The sequence below is a fragment of the Bombina bombina genome, chromosome 4 (assembly GCF_027579735.1).
Source record: "Bombina bombina isolate aBomBom1 chromosome 4, aBomBom1.pri, whole genome shotgun sequence".
Lineage (NCBI taxonomy): Eukaryota > Metazoa > Chordata > Amphibia > Anura > Bombinatoridae > Bombina > Bombina bombina.
Genome location: NC_069502.1, coordinates 359,677,044 through 359,704,442, shown reverse-complemented (window position 1 = coordinate 359,704,442; position 27,399 = coordinate 359,677,044). Strand labels below are relative to the sequence as shown.

The 27,399-nt window shown below is 38.5% G+C and overlaps 1 protein-coding gene across 1 annotated transcript in view; it reads left to right on the top strand.

Moving 5' to 3' along the window:
• The window catches only part of SERPINI2 (serpin family I member 2), a 129,569-nt gene that overhangs the window by 74,031 nt on the left and 28,139 nt on the right, over window positions 1-27,399 (top strand). Inside the window, exon 8 of the mRNA XM_053709027.1 lies at window positions 20,676-20,762. Within this exon, the coding sequence (XP_053565002.1) occupies window positions 20,676-20,762 (87 nt within the window). The remainder of the gene's footprint in view (window positions 1-20,675; window positions 20,763-27,399) is intronic.

Genomic DNA, 27,399 nt, shown 5'->3' with positions numbered 1-27,399 from the left:
TCCTACAAAAAAAGTGTGGGAACTCATTAAGACTTCCACCCCATCACAATTAATATTGTTTAATATATATATATATATATATATATATATATATATATATATATATACACATACACACACTGTATTTATATGTATATAATCTATACACTTTGGTTAATGAAAGCAAATTAAATCCAATAAAGGGTTGATGGTTGTCTTTGGGCCTGAGAATCCTCCTCAACTGTCACAGAGTCTCACCCACATAAGGTGCAATAGTCCTATTTCTGCTGAGGGGAGCTAAATAACCCCAGAGAAAGCCACACAGAAATGTAAGCACCATGTATTCCACACAGTAAGAGGTGATAACACAGCAGGACTGCTGACAGATTAGCATTTAGTGTAATTTAGGAAGTGTTACTGCCCATTACTAGAGGATCTCACTATCCCTCTAACCAGACTGTGCTCCAGATCCTCCCACCAGCAGCAGCAGCGTTTACTGAAGCATTTCTGTTCTCTTCCCAGGGGTTCTTCCTGCAAAAATAGTGCAGGAACTCCGTTCCAATGCGTTCCCACTCGACTTGACCCCTGGGCCACAGACTAGGACAAAATCCCCACCACACCACCCAGAAAGCACCAGAAGCCCCTCACTAGTGTTTGCAAGGCCTCCTCTCATTCTCTACTAAAAAACTACTTTTTCTGAAGAAAACAGGGATGATAATATTTTAAAAAGAAACAGATATCAACAGTCGAGGTATGTCTCTAGGGGACACTCACCGAACTTAAAATACACAAAAGAAGATATATAATACAGTCACATGTATAATATAAGAAGAGGGAAATTATAAATGGTTCTACAAGGGTTTGTGAGGAATATATGATTCCATGATGAATTCCCTATGATCCAGGCGTCAGGGAGGGCAGCTTTCCAAACAATGTCCGGTGCACCTTAGGCAGGACATTGAAAACATAGTCATAACATACCTATTAGTCATCAATGTCCAATCCAAAACGAGAGAAAACCCATTTACAAAGGCACAATAACATAGTACAAATATAGCACACATATACCCCCAATAAATATAAAATAAAAATGTTATGTTATCATGCCTTTCTGCACACAATGTGTATGGGTATTCAACAGTTTTGAATTGGTTGATTAATAGGTTATGATAGGTAGGAGAGTGCATTTAAACAATAGTTTTGCACTATTAGTGATTAGCCTAATGAAACACTGTTTAACATTGAGAAACACATTGGTATTATTTTATTTTGTTTTTATAAAAGTTGTATCTGCTCCTGCTTTGAGTTGATATCTCCTGCTTTGAGATGATAAAAGGAACAGTTAAGTCAAAATTAAACTTTCATGATTCAGATAGGACATGCCATTTTAATCAAAGTTCCAATTTTCTTTTATCATCAAATTTGCTTTGTTTTCTTGGTATTCTTTGTTGAAAGCTAAACCTAGGTAGGCTCATATGCTAATTTCTAAGCACTTGGAGGCCGCCTCTTAGCTCAGTGCATTTTGACAGTTTTTCACAACTAGAGAGCGCTAGTTCATGTGTTCCATATAGATAACATTGTGCTTATTCCTGTGGAGTTATTTATGAGTTAGCACTGATTAAGTAACATGCAATCTGTCAAAAGAACTGAAATAAGTGGGCAGTCTGCCATGTTTCGGGTGAGACCGCTGCTCCATAACCTGTCCGCCTGCTATGAGGCAGCGGACAGAAATCAACCTGATTGAATACGATTGGCCGCAAATCTGCAGGTGGCGGTATTGCACCAGTAGTTCACAAGATCTGCTGGTGCAATGATAAATCCTGACAGCGTATGCTGTCGGCATTTATCGATGTGCAGCGGTCATGATACGCTACATCGTAACATGTCCACTCGCACTATAATAAATTGACCCCTAAGATACAAGGTAATCCCAGAGGTAAAAAGTGTATTAATATAACTGTGTTGGTTAAGCAAAACTGGGGAATGGGTAACAAAGAGATTATCTATCTTTTCAAGCTATACACATTCTGGAGTAGACCTTCCCTTTAGTACCAATTTCCCGTCTTCGCTTACTGTACAGTGAGTGGCGTTTCACATTTAGCGTTCCTGTGATTGCAGTGACCAGAGGCAAGTCATTCTGGGGATACTGAGGGCCCAGTTGCTTGGATGCAAATACTTTACACTCACAAATTTATTCACCAACTGTTTTTCAAGGGTGTTGTAATTGTAATTTAACTACTTAGCAATAGGTTTTGCTTCATAATACTCAATGATTTTCATACATAATCTCCCTTCACAATGAAGCCTGTCAGTAACCTCATGAGCATCTATGAATCAAACGTAATATTTTGCACACATCCCCCCCCCCCCCCATTCCTAAACATCTAGTTTAATGCAGGAACACATTGCATAACATTTTTAATTAAAGGGGCATAAAGTCCCCATTTTTTTTTCATGACTCAGATAGAGCATGCAATTCTAAACATTTTAACAAGATTTTTTACTTTTTCAAATTCTGCACCTTGGACCGGCTAAAACAAATTTTGGCCTATGTTTACTAGCATTTTCTTAGCTGGTTGAATGCCTTTCTATCAATATTGAGGATCTTGTGAACGCTCAGATCACATGCTCATAAACCAGATACATGTTTTGTTAAAAAAAAATACTAAAAAGTAACACTCAAAATGTATTTTATTTTTTTAAAAATTGATATGTAAATATACAAAAAACATATAATTCTATAAATGTTAATTTAGTTTTAGCAATAAAGTGTTTGGAGGTTTAAAATGTTAATTATAAAATTAATCAAAATGATATCAAATATATTAAAAAATATTAAAGGACATTAAACACTGAAATTGTATTGTAAAATGTTTCAATATACTTATGATTTTTTTTTATTTGATCTTATTTTCCTTTAATTTTAATTCTAAAAAATGAGGGATTTAAAAAGTGTAAGTGTAGATGCCACACAGTCATTGGTTGCACATTCTAGTGACCCTTATATATGACCCTTATGTACTTATCGAGCCTCAGTAGAAAAGGAAACTTAAGTTGCAATATGGCTGCACCCATTGATTTATGGGGGGCATATTTATCAAGCTCCGTATGGAGTTTGATGCCCCGTGTCTAAAGACCGCTGCTCCATAACCTGTCCGTCTGCTCTGAGGTGGCAGACCGAAATCGACAGAAATTAACCCGCTCAATTGGCCGTGAGTCTGCAGCGGGCGGTATTGCACCAGCAGTTCACAAGAACTGCTGGTGCAATGATAAATGCAGAGAGCGTATGCTGTCGGCATTTATCGATGTGCACCGGACATGATCCACTATATCGGATCATGTCCGCTCGCACCATCATATATAGGCCCCAAGGACTCTTATTTTTTTAAAAAAATATTTAAACATAATAGATCTGCGTATTATTCTCAGGCTAATCTTTACTTTAAATACATCATTTTATTTAGCATTTATTTAGTATTTCTTTGTTTACTAATACTCGATAAGTACAAAAAAAACGTGCATTTAAATATATTCGATAGTCATCATAAATACAGAAGTCTTTATTCATTTTGCTTTGGATGCATTTTGTTTGCTCCCATGAAGGTCTCTGAATATACTTGTGAGATTCTACTGGGAAAATGTGCAATAAACCTGTTTGTTTATAAATATATTTTTCTGTTTTGTTGCTTTCTTATTCAAATATATATTTATTTCATTTGTAAGCTCTTCCTATTGATTGGAACATAATTTAAATTAAAGGGGCATTAAACCTGATAAAATTTATTTCATGATTCAGACAGAAAAATGTGTGAAAAATGTTACTAAGAAAAAGAGAGATGTGTGTATGCGCTAAACAGCTATGGGGATGATGAATATTTATAAATATATATTAGTATATTTAGAGATATGAATTATGAAGGTATATATTATAAAAACACTTTGTGTGGCATAAAAATATAGTGTAGGTGTTACAGAGTCAACCTGTGCGACTGGTTTAAATCTAATATCCAAGCAACTAAAATGAATCAAATATCAAAGCAGTATGTATATCAAAATAAAATTTATTTATCTTAATTAAAATAACAATGAAATATTGTCTACTGATACTGTGATATTATGACCGGTCATATATAGTAACAAACTCTATGCTAAAACATAAAAAATAAGCTAAAAATAGCTGACTTATTGTGCAGCTCAGTCTAAAATCATATTGGGATAGTGGCCCTATATGAGAGAGTAAATCCACCTATGGAATCTTGGCTTCTATAACAGGTAAGTTCCGTTTGGGAAAGAAACCTAAATCCAAATTTTACCCTTATCACAGTAAAGGGAGCAATATCGAAGTTTTTGAAAGATCAATTCTATCTGAAATAGATAAACTAAATACAGAAGATAAAAGTAATGTTAAATATAATATGACTAAGAAAGAAAGGGAGGTTTTAACACAACTACAAAAAGATAAAAACATCACAATTAAACCGGCGGATAAAGGTGGGGGTTTGGTTATCATGGATACTGAAAATTATATTGGTGAAGCTAACCGTCTATTGAACGATAAAGACACTTACAAAAAACTTAAACTAAATCCCATGAATAAAATTAATACCAAATTATTAGTTCTTCTAAATAAGGCCAAAGAAAATAATATAATCAGTACGAAAGAATTCAACTTCATCTATCAGAAACATCCCAAAATGGCCATGTTCTATTTCTTACCCAAGATTCATAAAAATTTAGTAAATCCTCCGGGACGCCCCATAATTTCAGGCATTTCATCTATCTGTTCCAACCTTTCTTTATATGTAGACACCCAACTGCAAAGTTATGTTCAAAAATTACCATCTTATCTTAAAGACACAACAGATGTCCTAAATCTATTACAGAATCTAAATTGGCAAGATGAGTACATTTTAGCAACCAGCGATGTAAGCTCGCTGTACACCAGTATCAAACACGATAAAGGCATTGCAGCCATAGATTGGTTCCTAAAAAGCGAGAACAGCTTCCAATTGAAACATAAACAATTTATACTAACATGTATTGAATTTATACTGGAAAACAATGTTTTCGCTTTTAATGATGATATATATCTTCAAACACAAGGTACAGCAATGGGCACGAGGTTTGCTCCCAGCTATGCTAACTTGTTTATGGGTAAATGGGAACACCATTTCACCCAAGAGCATGAGTTGGGAGCAAACCTCGTGCTGTTCAAAAGATATATCGACGATATTTTAATAGTATGGAAGGGGAGTGAGGAGAGCTTAATAACCTTCTTCCAAGATATGAATCACAATGATCTAAATTTGAAATTCACTTACACAATAAGCAGACAACAAATAACATTTTTAGATTTGGACATCTTTATAGAACACGGAGAACTAACAACTAAAAACCATTTCAAAACAACGGATGCCAATAACTATATCCCCACACATAGTTGTCACCTGAAAAGGTGGATAAATAACATCCCTAAGGGCCAATTCCTTAGAATTAGACGCAATTGCTCCAAACTTTCTGATTACGATACACAGGTTAAGATCCTAGAGGACAGATTCCTAGAAAAAGGATATGATCAACATATTCTGAAAGATGAAATCATTAAAGTGAGAAATATGGACAGACAAAACATACTCTCAAAAAAACCAAAAGTTGATAACCAAACCAATGAAATTTTAAAAGTACCACTAATAACTAATTATAATTATCATCACAAACATCTAACTAGAATTTTAAACAAACACTGGCATCTGATTAAATCTGATCCAATTTTGGGAAACAGTATCTCCGATCACCCTAGTATTGTGTACAGGAAAGCAAATAACATTAAAAATATTCTTGCACCTAGCGACTTTAAGAAAGCAAACCATAAAACCAAAGAGAAAGATTTGATGGGAAGAAAATTAAGGGGATACTACCCATGCTATAGCTGTAAAGCTTGCCAACATAGCACAAAATGTAAAGATTACAAATCTTTCAATACGGGCAAAACATACAATATCAAAGAGACCATTAGATGCAGTGATAAGGGCATCATATACCTGATTCAGTGCACATGTGGCAAACAATATTTGGGAGAGACCTCCAGAGTTTTACGCACTAGAATTAGGGAACACCTCAATCTCATAAAAAAAGGTGACCAAGAAACTAGGCTGTATGAACACTTCAGGACAGCACACCACAATAACACCAACGACCTTAAATATTGGGGTATTTGCAAGATCGCAAAACCATGGAGAGGAGGAAATTTTGATCAATTACTCCTTAGAAAAGAAGCAGAACTTATTTTTGAATTAAAAACATTATTCCCACAAGGACTAAATTCGGAGCTAGATTTAAATCCATTCATTCTAGACTGCTAATCTTACAACTCCCCACCATTCCTACATTGTACACACCAGTACAATAGCCAAATAATAGCCTCAATGGAATTGTATTTCAAATATTAAAACATAATACCTTCCCATATGTACCCTACTATAGATTTAATGATCCTTTTTAAGATCACTTTACCTTTAGAGTCACAGTTCATATAAGATATTTTAGTGAATATAATTGGGATCTACAATTATTATATACAATACACAGTCATACAATATTTAAAAACCTCTGAACCAATCAGGTCATACATATTTTTGAGACCAAAGACATTTATGGGACCTTTTATCTTACAAGACCAACTATTAAGTACTGACATCTAGGGTTAATAACGGTTTAACAACAATAATGTTGTATAATTTTTAACTCATATATGCTAATACTGATAGAAAAAGAAAAAGTTCTAATGAATATAGATGTAAGCTTTAACTATATCAGTCCCAATTTTAGATGATCTGTATAATGTATGCATGAACGACGAGTTTGTATTATGCATATATTTACAGTATATAACTTTGTATACTATCTTTAGGATTCTATTACCAATCTTTAAAGAAACACTACTATGTTTACACTACTATGTTTATATTATACTAACTCCATTTATATGTTTTATAGAATATATCAATTGAGTAAAAGGAATTAATTTTTAATATACAGATCTTACATTTTTACACCATAAGAAATCATGTATATACACAAAAGTATCTATATACAAACTGCATTAAGAAAAAGCTCTATTCAATACAAAAAGAGAACCTAGATAATCCACCTTAAGTAAATCAACCTTTAAGCAAATCCACCTTAAGGAATCAACAATTTATCAATTAACTTATGACCAATCACAGATGAACTACACGTTTATAAAGGATCTCAGAACCAGCTTAAACCATCTTGATAAAGCCATTCTATATGGTGAAACGCGTTGATGGACCTAGAAGAACAACTACAAAGTGAGAATATATCATTATCTACAAGGATTGCAAAGGATTCGTTGGGATTATTTGATCCACTTCTAATACTCTGCGCAGAGTTTTTTCATCGAAACCGGACCTACATTCGACACGCATCCAGCGTTCCTGACGTCACCAGCTGGAGTGAGCCGCGCCGGACACCTGTGCCATACCTTGACGGAGGATTCAGCTCGACTAAAGAGCAGGTAGGCACCATAGAGGTGTAGCGGTCCTGCAGCGTGGTTGTCAGTGGGTATTCCTAAAAGAAGGTATCAACTTATTTTCACAGAAACTGCCAATAACGGAACTTTCAATACCTCCATACGGGACTTTTACACTTGTTTACTCCTATAACGGAGCCATAATAATACTTCATCCCTAGGTAGTTTGATATCTACCTCTTTCCCAAACGGAACTTACCTGTTATAGAAGCCAAGATTCCATAGGTGGATTTACTCTCTCATATAGGGCCACTATCCCAATATGATTTTAGACTGAGCTGCACAATAAGTCAGCTATTTTTAGCTTATTTTTTATGTTTTAGCATAGAGTTTGTTACTATATATGACCGGTCATAATATCACAGTATCAGTAGACAATATTTCATTGTTATTTTAATTAAGATAAATAAATTTTATTTTGATATACATACTGCTTTGATATTTGATTCATTTTAGTTGCTTGGATATTAGATTTAAACCAGTCGCACAGGTTGACTCTGTAACACCTACACTATATTTTTATGCCACACAAAGTGTTTTTATAATATATACCTTCATAATTCATATCTCTAAATATACTAATATATATTTATAAATATTCATCATCCCCATAGCTGTTTAGCGCATACACACATCTCTCTTTTTCTTTGTACCAGTTCTTGCATTATCTGCTTTATGGGAGCAGATTAGTGTGTATTGCAAGGGGCAGATTTGCGCACCATATACCCACCACTTTTGAAAAATGTTACTCCCCAAGCTACAAAAAAATTAAAAATTAAAAATAAAGAAAAAAATAAACAACACTATCCAAAATCAAAAAATTAAACCTAATCCCTATCGGCTAGATTTAGAGTTTTGTCGGTAACGACCCGCGTAGCTAACGCTGGCTTTTTTCTGGCCGCACCTTTAAAATAATTCTGGTATTGAGAGTCCACAAAATGGCTGCGTTAGGCTCCAAAAAGGGAGCGTAGAGCATATTTAACGCCACTGCAACTCTTGATACCAGCGGCCAGCTTCAAAAACGTGCTCGTGCATGATTCCCCCATAGGAAACAATGGGGCTGTTTGAGCTGAAAAAAAACCTAACACCTGCAAAAAAGCCGCGTTCAGCTCCTAACGCAGCCCCATTGTTTGCTATGGGGAAACACTTCCTACGTCTGCACCTAACACTCTAACATGTACCCCGAGTCTAAACACCCCTAACCTTACACTTATTAACCCCTATTCTGCCGCCCCCGCTATTGCTGACCCCTGCATATTATTATTAACCCCTAATCTGCCGCTCCGTAAACCGCCGCTACTTACATTATCCCTATGTACCCCTAATCTGCTGTCCCTAACACCGCCGACCCCTATATTATATTTATTAACCCCTAATCTGCCACCCACAACGTCGCCTCCACCTGCCTACACTTATTAACCCCTAATCTGCCGACCGGACCGCACCGCTATTATAATAAAGTTATTAACCCCTAATCCGCCTCACTAACCCTATAATAAATAGTATTAACCCCTAATCTGCCCTCCCTAACATCGCCGACACCTAACTTCAAACATTAACCCCTAATCTGCCGACAGGAGCTCACCGCTATTCTAATAAATGTATTAACCCCTAAAGCTAAGTGTAACCCTAACACTAACACCCCCCTAAATTAAATATAATTTAAATCTAACGAAATTAATTAACTCTTATTAAATAAATTATTCCTTTTTAAAGCTAAATACTTACCTGTAAAATAAATCCTTATATAGCTACAATATAAATTATAATTATATTATAGCTATTTTAGGATTAATATTTATTTTACAGGTAACTTTGTATTTATTTTAACCAGGTACAATAGCTATTAAATAGTTAAGAACAATTTAATAGCTACCTAGTTAAAATAATTACAAAATTACCTGTAAAATAAATCCTAACCTAAGTTACAATTAAACCTAACACTACACTATCAATAAATTAATTAAATAAAATACCTACAATTACCTACAATTAAACCTATCAATAAACCTATCAATAAATGAATTAAATACAATACCTACAAATAACTACAATGAAATAAACTAACTAAAGTACAAAAAATAAAAAAGAACTAAGTTACAAAAAATAAAAAAATATTTACAAACATAAGAAAAATATTACAACAATTTTAAACTAATTACACCTACTCTAAACCCCCTAATAAAATAACAAAGCCCCCCAGAATAAAAAATGCCCTACCCTATTCTAAATTACCAAAGTTCAAAGCTCTTTTACCTTACCAGCCCTGAACAGGGCCCTTTGCGGGGCATGCCCCAAGAAATTCAGCTCTTTTTCCTGTAAAAAAACACATACAATACCCCCCCCCAACATTACAACCCACCACCCACATACCCCTAATCTAACCCAAACCCCCCTTAAATAAACCTAACACTAAGCCCCTGAAGATCTTCCTACCTTGTCTTCACCTCACCGGGTATTACACCGTTCTGTCCTGGCTCCGATATCTTCATCTAAGCCCAAGCGGGGGCTAGACATCCATCATCCGACAGCTGAAGAAGTCCAGAAGAGGCTCCAAAGTCTTCATCCTATCCGGGAAGAAGAGTAGATCAGGACCGGCAACCATCTTCTTCCAAGCGGCATCTTCTATCTTCATCCGATGAGGACCAGCACCATCTTGAAGACCTCCACCGAGGACCCATCTTCTTCCGACGACGATTTCCCGACGAATGACGGTTCCTTTAACCCCTTAATGACCGAGGACGTACGCCATACGTCCTCAGAAAAAAGGCAGTTAACGCCTGAGGACGTATGGCGTACGTCCTCGGTTTGGAAAGCAGCTGGAAGCGATCTTCATCGCTTCCAGCTGCTTTCCGGTTATTGCAGGATGCCTCAATATCGAGGTATCCTGCAATAACAATTTGTACCCCACCGGTGCAGAGAGAGCCACTCTGTGGCCCTCTCTACACCGGACATCGATGGCCGCAATCGTTGGTGGGTGGGAGCTGCAGTGGGAGGCGGGTGGGCGGCCATCGATGGCTTCAGAGACACAGAGGGGGGCAGGATCGGGGGCGGGAGAGTCAGGGGCACGCACAGACACGCGCGCGTGCACGGGGGATCGGCGGGCGGGCGCGTGCACGGGAGGGAGCGGGTGGGAACCGCTTACACTACAGAAATTATCCTGTAATAAGTGGGAGGAAGAGGGGGAATAAATGCCCCCAAAAAGTAATCTAAGGCATCTGGGAGGGGGTGGGGGTAGGGGTTGGTCGTGGGGAAGCTACACTACAAAAATTTTTTAAAAAAATAAATAAAAAAGAGAAAAAAATATTGTTAACTGGGTACTGGCAGACAGCTGCCAGTACCCAAGATGGCCCCCAATAAGGCAGGGGGGGGATTAGAGAGCTGTTTTGGGGGGGGTCAGGGAGGTTGGGGGCTAATGGGGGATCCTACAAAGTAGCATATGTAAATATGCTAAAGATGTATTTAAAAAAAAAAAAACTTTTATTTTAGTACTGGCAGACTTTCTGCCAGTACTTAAGATGGCGGGGACAATTGTGGGGTCGGGGAGGGAAGGGAGCTGTTTGGGAGATATCAGGGGGTCTGATGTGTCAGGTGGGAGGCAGATCTCTACACTAAAGCTAAAATTAACCCCGCAAGCTCCCTACAAACTACCTAATTAACTCCTTGACTGCTAGCCATAATACATGTGTGATGCGCAGCAGCACTTAGCGGCCTTCTAATTACCAAAAAGCAACGCCAAAGTCATATATGTTTGCTATTTCTGAACAAAGGGGATCCCAGAGAAGCATTTACAACTATTTGTGCCATAATTGCACATGCTGTTTGTAAATAATTTCAGTGAGAAACCTAAAATTGTGAAAAATTTAGCGTTTTTTTTATTTGATTGCATTTGGCGGTGAAATGGTGGCATGAAATATACCAAAATGGGCCTAGATCAATACTTGGGGTTGTCTACTACACTACACTGAAGCTAAAATTAACCCTAGAAGCTCCCTACATGCTCCCTAATTAACCCCTTCACTGCTGGGCATAATACACGTGTGGTGCGCAGTCGCATTTAGCAGCCTTCTAATTAGTAAAAAGCAAAACCAAAGCCATATATGTCTGCTATTTATGAACAAAGGGGATCCCAGAGAAGCATTTACAACCATGTATGCTATAATTGCATACGTTTTTTGTAAATAATTTCAGTGAGAAACCTAAAGTTTGTGAAAAAAATTGTGAAAAAGTGAACAATTTTTTTTATTTGATCGCATTTGGCGGTGAAATGGTGGCATGAAATATACCAAAATGGGCCTAGATCAATACTTTGGGATGTCTTCTAAAAAAAAATATATACATGTCAATGGATATTCAGGGATTCCTGAAAGATATCAGTGTTCTAATGTAACTAGCGCTAATTTTGAAAAAAAGTGGTTTGGAAATAGCAAAGTGCTACTTGTATTTATCGCCCTATAACTTGCAAAAAAAGCAAAGAACATGTAAACATTGGGTATTTCTAAACTCAGGACAAAATTTAGAAACTATTTAGCATGGTTTTTGTTTGGTGGTTGTAGATGTATAACAGATTTTGGGGGTCAAAGTTAGAAAAAGTGTGTTTTTTTCCATTTTTTCCTCATATTTTATAAAAAATGTTATAGTAAATTATAAGATATGATGAAAATAATGGTATCTTTAGAAAGTCCATTTAATGGTGAGAAAAACGGTATATAATATGTGTGGGTACATTAAATGAGTAAGGGGAAAATTACAGCTAAACACAAACACCGCAGAAATGTAAAAATAGCCTTGGTCCCAAACGGACAGAAAATGGAAAAGTGCTGTGGTCATTAAGGGGTTAAGGGACGTCATCCAAGATGGCTTCCCTCGAATTCCGATTGGCTGATAGTATTCTATCAGCCAATCGGAATTAAGGTAGGAAAATTCTGATTGGCTGATGGAATCAGCCAATCAGAATCAAGTTCAATCCGATTGGCTGATCTGATCAGCCAATCAGACTAAGCTCGCATTCTATTGGCTGATCGGAACAGCCAATAGAATGCGAGCTCAATCTGATTGGCTGATTGAATCAGCCAATTGGATTGAACTTGATTCTGATTGGCTGATTCCATCAGCCAATCAGAATTTTCCTACCTTAATTCCGATTGGCTGATAGAATCCTATCAGCCAATCGGAATTCAAGGGACGCCATCTTGGATGACGTCCCTTAAAGGAACCGTCATTCGTCGGGACGTCGTCGTCGGAAGAAGATGGGTCCGCGGTGGAGGTCTTCAAGATGGAGCCGGTCCTCATCGGATGAAGATAGAAGATGCCGCTTGGAAGAAGATGGTTGCCGGTCCGGATCTACTCTTCTTCCCGGATAGGATGAAGACTTTGGAGCCTCTTCTGGACTTCTTCAGCCATCGGATGATGGATGTCTAGCCCCCGCTTGGGCTTAGATGAAGATATCGGAGCCAGGACAGATCGGTGTGATACCCGGTGAGGTGAAGACAAGGTAGGAAGATCTTCAGGGGCTTAGTGTTAGGTTTATTTAAGGGGGGTTTGGGTTAGATTAGGGGTATGTGGGTGGTGGGTTGTAATGTTGGGGGGGGTATTGTATGTGTTTTTTTACAGGAAAAAGAGCTGAATTTCTTGGGGCATGCCCCGCAAAGGGCCCTGTTCAGGGCTGGTAAGGTAAAAGAGCTTTGAACTTTGGTAATTTAGAATAGGGTAGGGCATTTTTTATTTTGGGGGGCTTTGTTATTTTATTAGGGGGCTTAGAGTAGGTGTAATTAGTTTAAAATTGTTGTAATATTTTTCTTATGTTTGTAAATATTTTTTTATTTTTTGTAACTTAGTTCTTTTTTATTTTTTGTACTTTAGTTAGTTTATTTCATTGTAGTTATTTGTAGGTATTGTATTTAGTTAATTTATTCATAGTGTAGTGTTAGGTTTAATTGTAGGTAATTGTAGGTATTTTATTTAATTTATTTATTGATAGTGTAGTGTTAGGTTTAATTGTAACTTAGGTTAGGATTTATTTTACAGGTAATTTTGTAATTATTTTAACTAGGTAGCTATTAAATAGTTCTTAACTATTTAATAGCTATTTTACCTGGTTAAAATAAATACAAAGTTGCCTGTAAAATAAATATTAATCCTAAAATAGCTATAATATAATTATAATTTATATTGTAGCTATATTAGGATTTATTTTACAGTAAGTATTTAGCTTTAAATAGGAATAATTTATTTAATAAGAGTTAATTAATTTCGTTAGATTTAAATGATATTTAAGTTATGGGGGTGTTAGTGTTAGGGTTACACTTAGCTTTAGGGGTTAATACATTTATTAGAATAGCAGTGAGCTCCAGTCGGCAGATTAGGGGTTAATGTTTGAAGTTAGGTGTCGGCGATGTTAGGGAGGGCAGATTAGGGGTTAATACTATTTATTATAGGGTTAATGAGGCGGGATTGAGGCGGATTAGGGGTTAATAACTTTATTATAGTAGCGGTGAGATCTGCTCGGCAGATTAGGGGTTAATAAGTGTAGGCAGGTGGAGGCGACGTTGAGGGGGGCAGGTTAGGGGTTTATAAATATAATATAGGGGTCGGCGGTGTTAGGGGCAGCATAGCTATATTGTAGCTGGCGGCGGCGTGCGGACGGCAGATTAGGGGTTAATAAGTGTAGGTAGCTGGCGGCGACGTTGTGGGGGGCAGATTAGGGTCTAATAAATAGAATATAGGGGTCGGCGGTGTTAGGGGCAGCAGATTAGGGGTACATAAGTATAACGTAGGTGGCGGTCGGCAGATTAGGGGTTAAAAAATGTAATCAAGTGGCGGCGATGTGGGGGGACCTCGGTTTAGGGGTGCATAGGTAGTTTATGGGTGTTAGTGTACTTTAGGGCACAGTAGTTAAGAGCTTTATGAACCGGCGTTAGCCCAGAAAGCTCTTAACTACTGACTTTTTTCTGCGGCTGGAGTTTTGTCGTTAGAATTCTAACGCTCACTTCAGCCACGACTCTAAATACCGGAGTTAGAAAGATCCCATTGAAAAGATAGGATACACAATTGACGTAAGGGGATCTGCGGTATAGAAAAGTCGCGGCTGAAAAGTGAGCGTTAGACCCTTTTTTGACTGACTCCAAATACCGGCGGTAGCCTAAAACCAGTGTTAGGAGCCTCTAACGCTGGTTTTCACGGCTAACGCCAAACTCCAAATCTAGGCCTATGAAAATAAAAAAGCCCCCCAAATCTAAGAATAAACTACCAATAGCCCTTAAAAGGGCTTTTTGTAGGGCATTGCCCTAAATAAATCAGCTCTTTTACATTAAAAATAAACAATGTCCCCCCCTAACAGTAAAACTCCCCACCCACCAAACCCCCCAAAGTAAACCAAACCTAACACTAATAAACCTGGGGATTCAGCTATTTTTCACTGCCCTTAAAAGAGCATACAGCTCTTTTGCAAATTGCCCAATAAACCCTAATGTAAAAAAACAACCCCCCCCAAAAAAAAACCCCAAAAAAACACTAAAGCCCCAAATAGGAACTCATGGTTTCAGAAGTCCTGCGGAGAAGGTCTTCTTCCAGGCGGGTCCATCATCTTCATCAACAGCGAAGGCGGAGTGGAGGTCCAGAGCGGTCTTCCTAGATGTGGCGATCCTCTGCGGTGGTCATCGGCGGTGGTCCTCGGGGCGGCGGTGGTCCTCGGCGGCATGGAGGCTCATCTTCATCCGATGTCCGTCATATACTGAATATTGAATGCAAGATACCGCAATCAATTTGGGGTACCTTGCATTCCTATTGGCTGAATTTTTCAAAACAGCCAATAGGATTAGAGCTACTGATAACCTATTGGCTGTTCAAATCAGCCAATAAGATTTCAGTAGCTCTCATCCTATTAGCTGATTTTGAAAATTTCAGCTAATAGGAATGCAAGGTACCCTTATAAATATGGGGTACCTTGAATTTAATCGTCAGTGTGCGGCTGACGATCGCATGAAGAGGAACCTCCACGCCTTCACCGAGGACCGCCGCTAAGGAGCTCCACCGCCGATGATAGCCACCGAGGAGCGCCACTTCTGGGAAGACCACTCCGGACCTCCGCTCCAAGCTGCCTTTGCTTCGCGCACATCTGGGAAGACCGCCACATCGGAGAAGACTGCTCCCGACCTCCACTCCACACCGCCTTTGCTGTGGATGAAGATGATGGACCCGCCTGGAAGAAGACCTTCTCCGCTGGACTTCTGAAACTGTGAGTACCTATTTGGGGATTTAGGGTTAGTTTTTTGGGGGGTTTTGCGGGGGGGGGTTTGGTTTTTTACATTAGAGTTTATTGGGCAATTTGCAAAATAGCTGAATGCCCTTTTAAGGGCAGTGAAAAAGAGCTGAATGCCCAGGTTTATTAGTGTCAGGTTTGTTTTACTTTGGGGGTTTTGGTGGGTGGGGGTTTTTATTGTTAGGGGGGACTTTAGTTTATTCTTAGATTAGGGGGTGTTTTTATTTTGGGGGGCTTTTTATTTTCATAGGGATTAGGTTTAATTTTTTTTATTTTAGATAGTGTTTATTTTTTCTGTATTTTTAATTTTTTTTTTTTTTTAGATTAGGGTTTATTGGGCAATTTGCAAAAGAGCTAAATGCCCTTTTAAGGGCAGTGAAAAAGAGCTGAATGCCTTTTTAAGGGCAATGCACAAAAAAATGCCCCTTAAGGTGCAATGGGTAGTTTAGGTTTATTAGTGTTAGTTTTTATTTATTTTGGGGGGTTTGGAGGGTGGGGGTTTACTGTTAGGGGGGACTTTGTTTATTTTTATTGTAAAAGAGCTGATTTCTTTAGGGCAATGCCCTACAAAAAGCCCATTTAAGGGCTATTGGTAGTTTATTCTTAGATTAGGGGGTGTTTTTATTTTGAGGGGCTTTGTATTTTCATAGGGATTAGGTTTAATTTTTTTTATTTTGGATAGTGTTGTTTATTTTTTTTCCGTATTTTTTTTTTTTTTTTTTTTTTTTATAGATTAGGGTTTATTGGGCAATTTGCAAAAATTAGGGATTAGGTTTAATATTTTATTTTGTATAGTGTTGTCTATTATTTTTTGTAATGTTATCCTTTTTTATTTTCTGTAATTTTAGATTATTGTAATGTAATTTTTTTTTAATTTAATTTTAATTGTAATGTAGTGGTCCATTTATCATTGTGCGGATAGACATGATCCACTATAGCAAACCATGTCCGCCGCATATCGATAAATGCCGACAGCATACGCTGTCGGCATTTATCATTGCACCGGCAGTTCTTGTGAACTGCTGGTGCAACACTGCCCTCTGCAGATTCGCGGCCAGCAGGGGGTGTCAATCGACCCGATTGTATTGGATCGGGTTGATTTCCGGCAATGTCTGCCTACCGCCTCAGAGCAGGTTGACAGGTTATTTAGACCGCTGCTTCATAACTTGTGTTTCTGGGCATCAAGCTTCATAAATAGACCCCATAGTATTTTTTTTATCTAACTAAGGGGTTAATTTAGGGGGTGTTAGGTTAAGGGGCTTAGTCATTAACTTATTTTTTTGCGTTGTGGGGGTTGGCGGTTTAGAAATCAGTAGGTAAAATAGGTTTAATGCATTGTGGGGGGTTGGCAGATTAGGGGTTAATAGATGTATTAGGTAGTTTGCGATGTTGTGGTTGGTGGATTTAGGGGTTAATAATTGTATTGGGTATTTTTTTTTTCTTAATACTTCGTGCGGGCGGTTTGGGCGGTTAGTTTATTTTTTTCTTAATAGTTTGTACAGGTGGTTATTTTTTTTTATTATTACTTATTTCGGACGTTTTTTTTTTTAATACTTATCACGGGTGTTTTTTTTTTTAAATGCTCAGTTTGCCTTCGCTGCATCCCGATGGTTTGCGAAAATGGCAGGGTGGTGAAAGAATACACCCACTCACGCTGCCAACATTATACTAAAATATTTTCACATAGATTACGAGTTTTGCACTAAACAGGGTGCAAAATGAACGCAACAAAAGTTGCGTTATTTCACCCTCCATAGGGCTGCCATTACGAGTTTCTGAAAACCCTCCTTGTGCGTGCGATATGATGGCATTAAGCTTCATACCGCATAAAAGCCAAGGGCTGCTTGGACGTGCTCGTGCACGCTTTCCCCCATAGACATCAACGGGGAGAGTGTGTTAGATAAAAACCTAACACCTGAAGTGCGGAATGGCGATCGTGTAACGCAACCCCATTGATGTCTATGGGAAAAAGAAATCTACATTTAAACCTAACACCCTAACATAAACCCCTAGCCTAAACACCCCTAATCTGCTGCCCTCGACATTACCACCGCTATAATAAAGTTATTAACCCCTAATCTGCCGCCCCCGACATCGCCCCCACTAAATAAAGTTATTAACCCCTAAACCTCCGGCCTCCCACATCTCTGCTACTAAAAAACCTATTAAACCCTAAATCTAACACTCCAAAATATATTTTTTATTTTATTAGATTAGTTATGTTATGTTATTTTATAGTTTAATGTTAGGTTTATATTTATTTCCCAGGTAAGTTTTTACGTATTTAAATAGAGTTATATTGTAATTTTAATTTAAAATTAGGGGAGTGTTAGGTTTAGGGGTTAATACTTTAATATAGTGTTTTGCAAAGTGGGTGGCCAGCTGTTTAAGGGTTAATAGGTTTATTTAGTGGTGGAGATGTGGGAGGCCCGAGGTTTAGGGGTTCATAACTTTATTTAGTGGTGGCGGTGGCGGGGTGAGGCGGAATAGGGGTTAATATCTTTATTATAGTGGTGGCGATGTCGGGTGCGGGGGAATAAGGGTTAATATATTTAAATAGTGTTGGCGATGCGGGCGACAGATTAGGGGTTAATGGGTTTAATATAGAGTTTGCGATGCAGGAGAGTGGCGGTTTAGGGGTTAATAGGTAGTTTATGGGTGTTAGTGTACTTTGTAACACTTTAGTTATGAGTTTTGTGAAACATTTTTGTTACACAAAATCCATAACTACTGGTTTCAGATGGCGGTATGGATCGTGTCTGTATAGTCTGTAACGCAAGCATTTTTGTCACCGCACAACCTGTAATACCGGCACTATGGAAATCCCTTGCAAAAACGTCATTTTTTTGAGTGTGGGATTGACATTGCGTTACATGCTAAAATTCTTGTGGTATAGCTATGCCGACACAACTCCCAATAGTGCTTTACTGCTTTTACGTTGAAATTGCCATTCTTTTCAGCATTAAAAGCCCCAATGCAAAACTGATAATCTAGGTGATTGTCATCATTAGAGGGCTATGACACCCATTTTTTTCTTTCATGATTCAGATAGAGCATGCAATTTAAAGAAACTTTCTAATTTACTCCTATTATCAATTTTTCTTTGTTCTCTTATCTTTAAAAAGCATTTGAAAAGCAGGAATGTAAGTTTAGTAGCCAGCCCATTTTTGGTTCAGGCTCGCCAGAAACAGCAGTTATGAAGCAGGGGTCCAAAGACCGCTGCTCCATAACTTGTCCGCCTGCTCTGAGGCTGCGGACATCAATCTGCCTGATCCTATACGATCTGGTTGATTGACACCCTCTACTAGTGGCCGATTGGTTGCGAATCTGCAGGAGGTGGCATTGCACAAGCAGTTTACAAGAACTGCTTGTGCAATGATAAATGCAGACAGCGTATGCTGATGGCATTTATCGATGTGCGGCGGTCATGATACGCTACATGCACGTATCATGTATGTCCACACTTTAACCCCTTAACGTACCCTGTACGACGCTGGTCTTTATGCCCTAAATAGATTTGCAGAGTTACTGATGCAGAGAAGGCCACTCTGTTGCCCTCTCTGCATCAGACAGTGGTGGTGCCAATCGTTGGTGGATGGGAGCATAAGGGGGGAGGCGGGTGGGCGTCCATCACTGGAGGGGCGGGAGGGAGCAGGAAGAGGCGGGAGGAGGGCGGGACCACTACGCGGCAGGGGAGAAAAAAAAGAGCCGGGAAGTGAGGTGAAAGGAGGGAGGAAGGGCAATAAGGGGGATCCTATGTGGGATCCATTGAGGGAAAGGGATCTGGGAGGGGAGGGGGAGGGTAATGAGGGGGGCAGCTACACTACAGAAAAAAAAATTTTTTTATTTTTTTTACAAAAATCTGCCTAATTTGCAGCAAACTGGGTACTGGCAGACCGCTGCCAGTACATAAGATGGTGACAAATAGGTAGAAGGGGGAGGGTTAGAGAGCTGTTTGGGGGGATCAGGGAGGTTGGGGTAAAAGGGGATACTACACTAGAAAATAGTAATATATATATATATATATATATATATATATATATATATAAAGCAGCCTTTTATTTTAGTACTGGCAGACTTTCTGCCAGTAGTTAAGATGGGGTGGCAATTGTGGGGTGGGGGAGGGAAGAAAGCTGTTTGAGAGGGGTCAGGGAGGGATCAGGGGGTGGGATGTTCCAGGTGGGAGGCTGTTCTCTACACTAAAGCTAAAATTAATTCTACAAGCTACCTAATTAACCCCTTCACTGCTGGGTTTTGGTGCGCAGCGGCATTTAGTGGGCTACCAAAAAGCAATGCCAAAGCCATATATGTCTGCTATTTCTGAACAAAGGGGATACCACAGAAGAACTTACAAACATTTATGCAAATGATTGCACAAGCTGTTTGTAAATAATTTCAGTGAGAAACCTAAAATTGTGAAAACGTTAACTATTTTTTTTATTTGATCGCATTTGGCGGTGAAATGGTGGCATGAAATATACCAAAATGGGCCTAATAAATACTTTGGGTTGTCTACTAAAAAAAAATTATAGTTTTGATAGGTAAATATAAAAAAATGGCTCTATTTCTGTTTAAATGTAGTGATGGCAAAAATACTACAAATGCTCTGGTCCTTTGGGGAAGCTTATGTCTGAAATGCCCGGTCCTTAAGGCATTAATAAATTTGCCCCTCTATCTGAATCATGAAAGAAAAAAATTAGGTTTCATATCCCTTTAAGGAAAAGCAAAATTCAAATATTTGTACCTGAAGACATATAAATTAAAAATAGTTTAGAGTTCATATACCAAAATAAGCTGTGCACTTCTTACTAACATTTTATGAATTCCAATAAGCTACAATTTTAAAGAACCTCTATAAAAATTATATTTTTGGTATTTTTACAGGAATGCAAGCAGCTGCCATGAGTATGACCCACCATAGTTTCATAGCTGATCATCCCTTCCTGTTTTTTATTCGACACAACCAATCAGGTATTTTCATTTCTTAAAAATACACGTTTCCATTATATATCAAAACAGGGTATAAATATTTTAGTCTTACCATATAATTGTTTTGCAGCACTAATGCTATGGTTTTATAGAAAATGTATTTAAGTCAGTAAATAATGGTTGTCTATTTTCTACATGTGCTGCATTATTGTGACAGCCGTTTTGGTTAGATGCTTAGTGGATGACAACTGCAAATAAAATAGTTCACCTCTAGGTTGACAGTACATAGCATTGTCCTGTCACTCAATGTCAGATTGCATTACAGCCCAGGACATTGCTCCCTTGCATAAAAATGAAGCATACCAACTCAATGAAATACAAATACATTTTGTAAAAAATAAGTGTGTGTGTGTATGTGTGTGAATTTATGTGTGTATATATGTATGCGTGTATGTATGCGTGTATGTATATATATATGTATGCGTGTATTTATGTGTGTGTGGGTGTGTGTATATATATATATATATATATATATATATATATACAGGGAGTGCAGAATTATTAGGCAAATTAGTATTTTGAACACATCATCCTCTTTATGCATGTTGTCTTACTCCAAGCTGTATAGGCTCGAAAGCCTACTACCAATTAAGCATATTAGGTGATGTGCATCTCTGTAATGAGAAGGGATGTGGTCTAATGACATCAACACCCTATATCAGGTGTGCATAATTATTAGGCAATTTCCTTTCCTTTGGCAAAATGGGTCAAAAGAAGGACTTGACAGGCTCAGAAAAGTCAAAAATAGTGAGATATCTTGCAGAGGGATGCAGCACTCTTAAAATTGCAAAGCTTCTGAAGCGTGATCATCGAACAATCAAGCGTTTCATTCAAAATAGTCAACAGGGTCGCCAGAAGCGTGTGGAAAAACCAAGGCGCAAAATAACTGCCCATGAACTGAGAAAAATCAAGCGTGCAGCTGCCAAGATGCCACTTGCCACCAGTTTGGCCATATTTCAGAGCTGCAACATCACTGGAGTGCCCAAAAGCACAAGGTGTGCAATACTCAGAGACATGGCCAAGGTAAGAAAGGCTGAAAGACGACCACCACTGAACAAGACACACAAGCTGAAACGTCAAGACTGGGCCAAGAAATATCTCAAGACTGATTTTTCGAAGGTTTTATGGACTGATGAAATGAGAGTGAGTCTTGATGGGCCAGATGGATGGGCCCGTGGCTGGATTGGTAAAGGGCAGAGAGCTCCAGTCCGACTCAGACGCCAGCAAGGTGGAGGTGGAGTACTGGTTTGGGCTGGTATCATCAAAGATGAGCTTGTGGGGCCTTTTCGGGTTGAGGATGGAGTCAAGCTCAACTCCCAGTCCTACTGCCAGTTTCTGGAAGACACCTTCTTCAAGCAGTGGTACAGGAAGAAGTCTGCATCCTTCAAGAAAAACATGATTTTCATGCAGGACAATGCTCCATCACACGCGTCCAAGTACTCCACAGCGTGGCTGGCAAGAAAGGGTATAAAAGAAGAAAATCTAATGACATGGCCTCCTTGTTCACCTGATCTGAACCCCATTGAGAACCTGTGGTCCATCATCAAATGTGAGATTTACAAGGAGGGAAAACAGTACACCTCTCTGAACAGTGTCTGGGAGGCTGTGGTTGCTGCTGCACGCAATGTTGATGGTGAACAGATCAAAACACTGACAGAATCCATGGATGGCAGGCTTTTGAGTGTCCTTGCAAAGAAAGGTGGCTATATTGGTCACTGATTTGTTTTTGTTTTGTTTTTGAATGTCAGAAATGTATATTTGTGAATGTTGAGATGTTATATTGGTTTCACTGGTAAAAATAAATAATTGAAATGGGTATATATTTGTTTTTTGTTAAGTTGCCTAATAATTATGTACAGTAATAGTCACCTGCACACACAGATATCCCCCTAAAATAGCTAAAACTAAAAACAAACTAAAAACTACTTCCAAAAATATTCAGCTTTGATATTAATGAGTTTTTTGGGTTCATTGAGAACATGGTTGTTGTTCAATAATAAAATGAATCCTCAAAAATACAACTTGCCTAATAATTCTGCACTCCCTGTATATATATATATATTAGATTAGCAAAGAAATGCACTCTCACTTAAGTCCAGCTACAAGGGTGCTAGTGAAGTGTAATAAACAAATAAGCGAAAAAACTTGCACTCACTGGATTTTTTAAGCCAAAATTTTACTGTGACCGTGTAGTAACGTTTCGGGGATAATGTATCCCCTTCCTCAGACCAGGTCTGAGGAAGGGGATACATTATCCCCGAAACGTTACTACACGGTCACAGTAAAATTTTGGCTTAAAAAATCCAGTGAGTGCAAGTTTTTTCGCTTATTTATATATATATATATATATATATATATATATATATATATATATATACTTGCAATTATGTATGTATGTGTATATATATATGTATGCGTGTTTTTATGTGTGTGTATATATATATATACTGTATATATATATATATATGTATGCTTGCATTTATGTATGTGTGTGTGTGTGTATATATATATATATATATATATATATATATATATATATGTATGCTCCATGCGGCTGTCACGAAGCATAAAGTTGCAAGTAACATAGGTGTCCTCGATGGCTGCTCAGATGAAGTCAGGCAGCCTATTTATTCTCGGGCCTGAGGATCTTCGGTGCCCATTTGTTGTCTCTGACCACGCTGTGGCTCCCTCCAGACCTGTTGCTGGATTTACCCCTTCTCTGCCTATGAGAACTACTGCCTTTCTAAACTGCTTAACCTCTCCCTGCCTGAACTCCTTAAACTTTGCCTGTCAGACCTGTCTGCTGGAGTAACCCCTTAACTGCCTGTGAGTACTAATGCCTGCCTAAACTGCTTAATGCTGTCTGAACTCCATATCCTTTGCCTGTCAGACCTGCCTGCTGGAGTAACCCTTTCTCTGTCTGTGAATACAAATATTGTCTGCCTGAACTCTCTGTCTCAGACCAATTTAGTTCCAGACCCCTGCCTGCCAGACCTGCCTGTGAATACCAGCTGGTCTGTCTGTCTGACCTCTTCCTATCTGATCTTCATGCTGAAGTTAACCTCTGATCCTCTGCATGTGAGTTTTTACTTTTGTCTGCTCAGCCTCATTGTGCCACAGTTGTCTCTGGGGTTCATGTCCCGGAATATATTCAATGTGCTAGAGTGGGACTGATTCCAACATGACAGTACAAATGGACCATTACTATGGACCCCACTGAGCTGGCCAGGGCTGTGACCAATCAGGGAAACTATTAGGGGCTCACTCTGCTCATCTGCAGTCTCTTGACGCAAAGTTGCATCAGATTGCCGCATTGTTACTAAACAGCATCTCCAGCTCCGTCTCAGCCCTCTACTGCTGCTTCAGACAATGTTAATGCCGAAGTTACACCCTCTCCTCTACAGTCAGGGGCATCCCCTAGGTTTCCTAAACCAATGTCGTCTCCATTTCAAAAGTCACCCGGTCATATTTTCTACTTCTGTGGCTAAAGTGACTTTTCTAATCTCCTTTTAACAAAGAAAAAGCTCTGGCTTGGGTCTCGCCTTTGCTCAAGAAGAATGATGTACTTCTTCAAAATATTGATTCCTTCATATCAACCTTTTCTTCTGTGTTTGACATATCTGGCAAAACAGCAGCCTCTGAGAGTAGCCTGTTGAAAATTTGCCAAGGGAATCAATAAGTAGCACAGTATGGTGCAGAATTTCATACGCTACCGGCTGAGACAAATTGGGACTAGGGTGCATTAAGAGTGGCTTGTCTGAACGCCTCAAAGATGAACTAGTCTTCCGTGATCTTCCTGAATCCTTATTTTTTTTTTATCAATTTATGTATATAGTTGGATGCATGTTATTTAGAACGTCTTCCTCAGAAGGAAGAACCAGGGGAGCCACTTCTAGGCCTACATATTGGCTAGCTCCTTGCTTCTCCACCCCTGTAAATCATCCTTAAAAGTCTTTTGGATCCAGAGGAACCCATGGAGGTAGGGGCTATCAAGCTTATGGATGCTGAGAGACAAAGACGCCAAAATTTAGGTCTGTGCTTATACTGCAGACTTAAGGGTCACTAATTAAAAGAATGCACAACCCGACCAGTAAAAGCTAGGGCTTGACACCTAAACATGGGATGGAGTCAAGTCGCAATCTCTCTTTTATCCACACAACTAAGCTGCTTGTTCCTGACACAATACATTGTGGGACTCCCAAGATTCCTGTACAGGAATTAGTGGATTCAATGGCAACAGGAATTTTTATGGATAACATTTTGCAGAAAAGCAGAATATACCCCTTCAAGCTAGATTGCAAGTTATCATTACCAAGTGGACAACCCTTAGACTTTGGATTCATTCAATGTGCCATGAAACCTCTACAGTTCTCAGTGGGCATCTTTCATTCTGAAATCCTCTATTTTGATGCCATTACCTCTCCTTTGTACCTTTTTATCTTGAGACTTCCTTGGTTGCAGCTCAATGAACCCTCATTCTCCTTGTTTCATGGTGAATTGACCTCTTTGGGTTCCTCCTGTTTTTGTCATTGTCCTAAAAGAAAACTATTCTCTCATTCTTCTGTTATTGCTTCAATTAAAGCACCACTGAAGTTACCTAAGCATTACCTGCATTGCAAGATGTTTTCTCTAAGAAAGAAGACCAAATTCTTACTGCTCATCATCCTTTTGATTGTTCTATCAACCTACTACCTGGTGCTCCTCTTCCTTGTGGAAGGTCTTACTCCCTGGCCTCGTCCTGAAACATAAGCTGTGGAAGAATACATAAAGGACAACTTAGCCAGAGGCTTTATATGTCCTTCCTCATCTCCATTTGGAGCAGGGCTCTTCCTTGTGCAAAAAAAGACTGGGGTCTCTGCCCTTATATTGATTACCGGGGCCTCAATAAAATCACTATAAAGAATAGTTATCCTCTTCCTCTCATCCCAGAACTATTTGACTATCTTCAAGGAGCTTCTGTATAAGCGAAACTTGACCTTTGAGGAGCTTACAATTTGGTCAGAATCCGAGAGGTTGATGAGTGGAAGACTGTGTTCAATACTCATTTCGAACATTATGAGTATTTGGTCATGCCCTTCAAGCTGTGTAATGCCCCAGTGGTATTTCAACATTTTGTCAATGAAATCTTGAGAAATTACTTGAACAAATTCATAATAATCTACTTGGAAGACATTCTGATTTTTTTAAAGAATCTTCATGAACATATTCATCATGTGAAGTTAGTCCTCCAATGGACCATTCGTTATTTGCAAAGCTTGAAAAATGCTCCAAGATTCTATTCCTTTTTTGGGTTATGTGATTTTCAGTAAAGAATTCAAGATGGACTCTATGAAGTTGTCCACAATAATGGATTGGCCTAGACCCGCTACTTTGAAGGCCCTGCAAGGGTTGCTAGGTTTTGCTAATTATTACAGAAAATTTATCAAGGGATCCTCCACTATCACTGCTCCTCTTACCACCTTAACCAGGAAAAGAGGTAACTGCTAAAAGTTTCCTGTAAAACACCTTGACCACTGTTCCCTCTTGTGTGAGTGTACGTGGTGCACACCTTTTTTCTGACCTAACACAAACCTACTTGGAAAATGTGCACAGCTGATAGCACCTCCATAAAACGTTGCTTTATTATAATAACACAAAATGCATAGCGACACTTGGGGCCCAAAATGTTGCTATGTATTTTGTGCTATAGTAAGGGGAAGTTCTATGGAGGTGCTGTGAATGGTTTTCATTTGGATTTGTATTGGAATTAGAATGCATTCTCCCATCGGTGCTTATAAACTGCCGCCCAGTTAAATATGCTACCAGTGCGTAGTGGTTGTGGGCAGCCCATTAGTGAGAATGACATCTGCAAGCTCCCGCACATAGACACGCAGGGTTAGAAGGAAAACCAGCTTCTCATGTTGTCTAGGTTAGAACAACAATATAACAAGTGCGGCAAAATTAAACCCTACCTCTTCCAAAGAGGAATGCAGTATACTCCTATGCAATGTACTGTATCTATTTTGGTAGCCACAAGGTTAAATTGTGTTTCAGGAGTTACGCTGGTAAGAACAGAGGTGCTTATTCTTTCTCAGGAGATTACTTTTTTATTACAAACCTTAGCAAGGCATTTTGACAAGAATGCCTATATAAGAAAGACTTGTAAGGCTTTGGGGTATTTAATCTGTATTTTCACACTCCTGATTACTGAAGGTTGCTTTAAGTTTAGATATCAGACTAAATAAAATAACTGTGTAATATATATATATATATATATATATATATATATAATGTATGTAAATTTTAATGCATAATATTAATGTCACACTTTTTAAGGACTATCAAATAGCTGTGTTGAAAACCAATTCGGACACAAGGTATATTTAACATTTAAAAGTTCAGGAAGATAGGTTATTTATTAAAAAAAATTTTCTCAATAACTGATGCAAGGACATGGCATGTTTGTTAAAAAAAAATTGTCTGTTTACCTGCACTGGTTGAAAACACTTGAAAAAAAGAAAAAGATACACATTTTGGCCTACATCATATAGGGCTAGATTACAAGTGGAGCTCTATTTAACGCTCCCGCTCAAGAGTTAACTACGCTAGAAGTAAGCTTTTTGCACGCGTCAGGTTACGC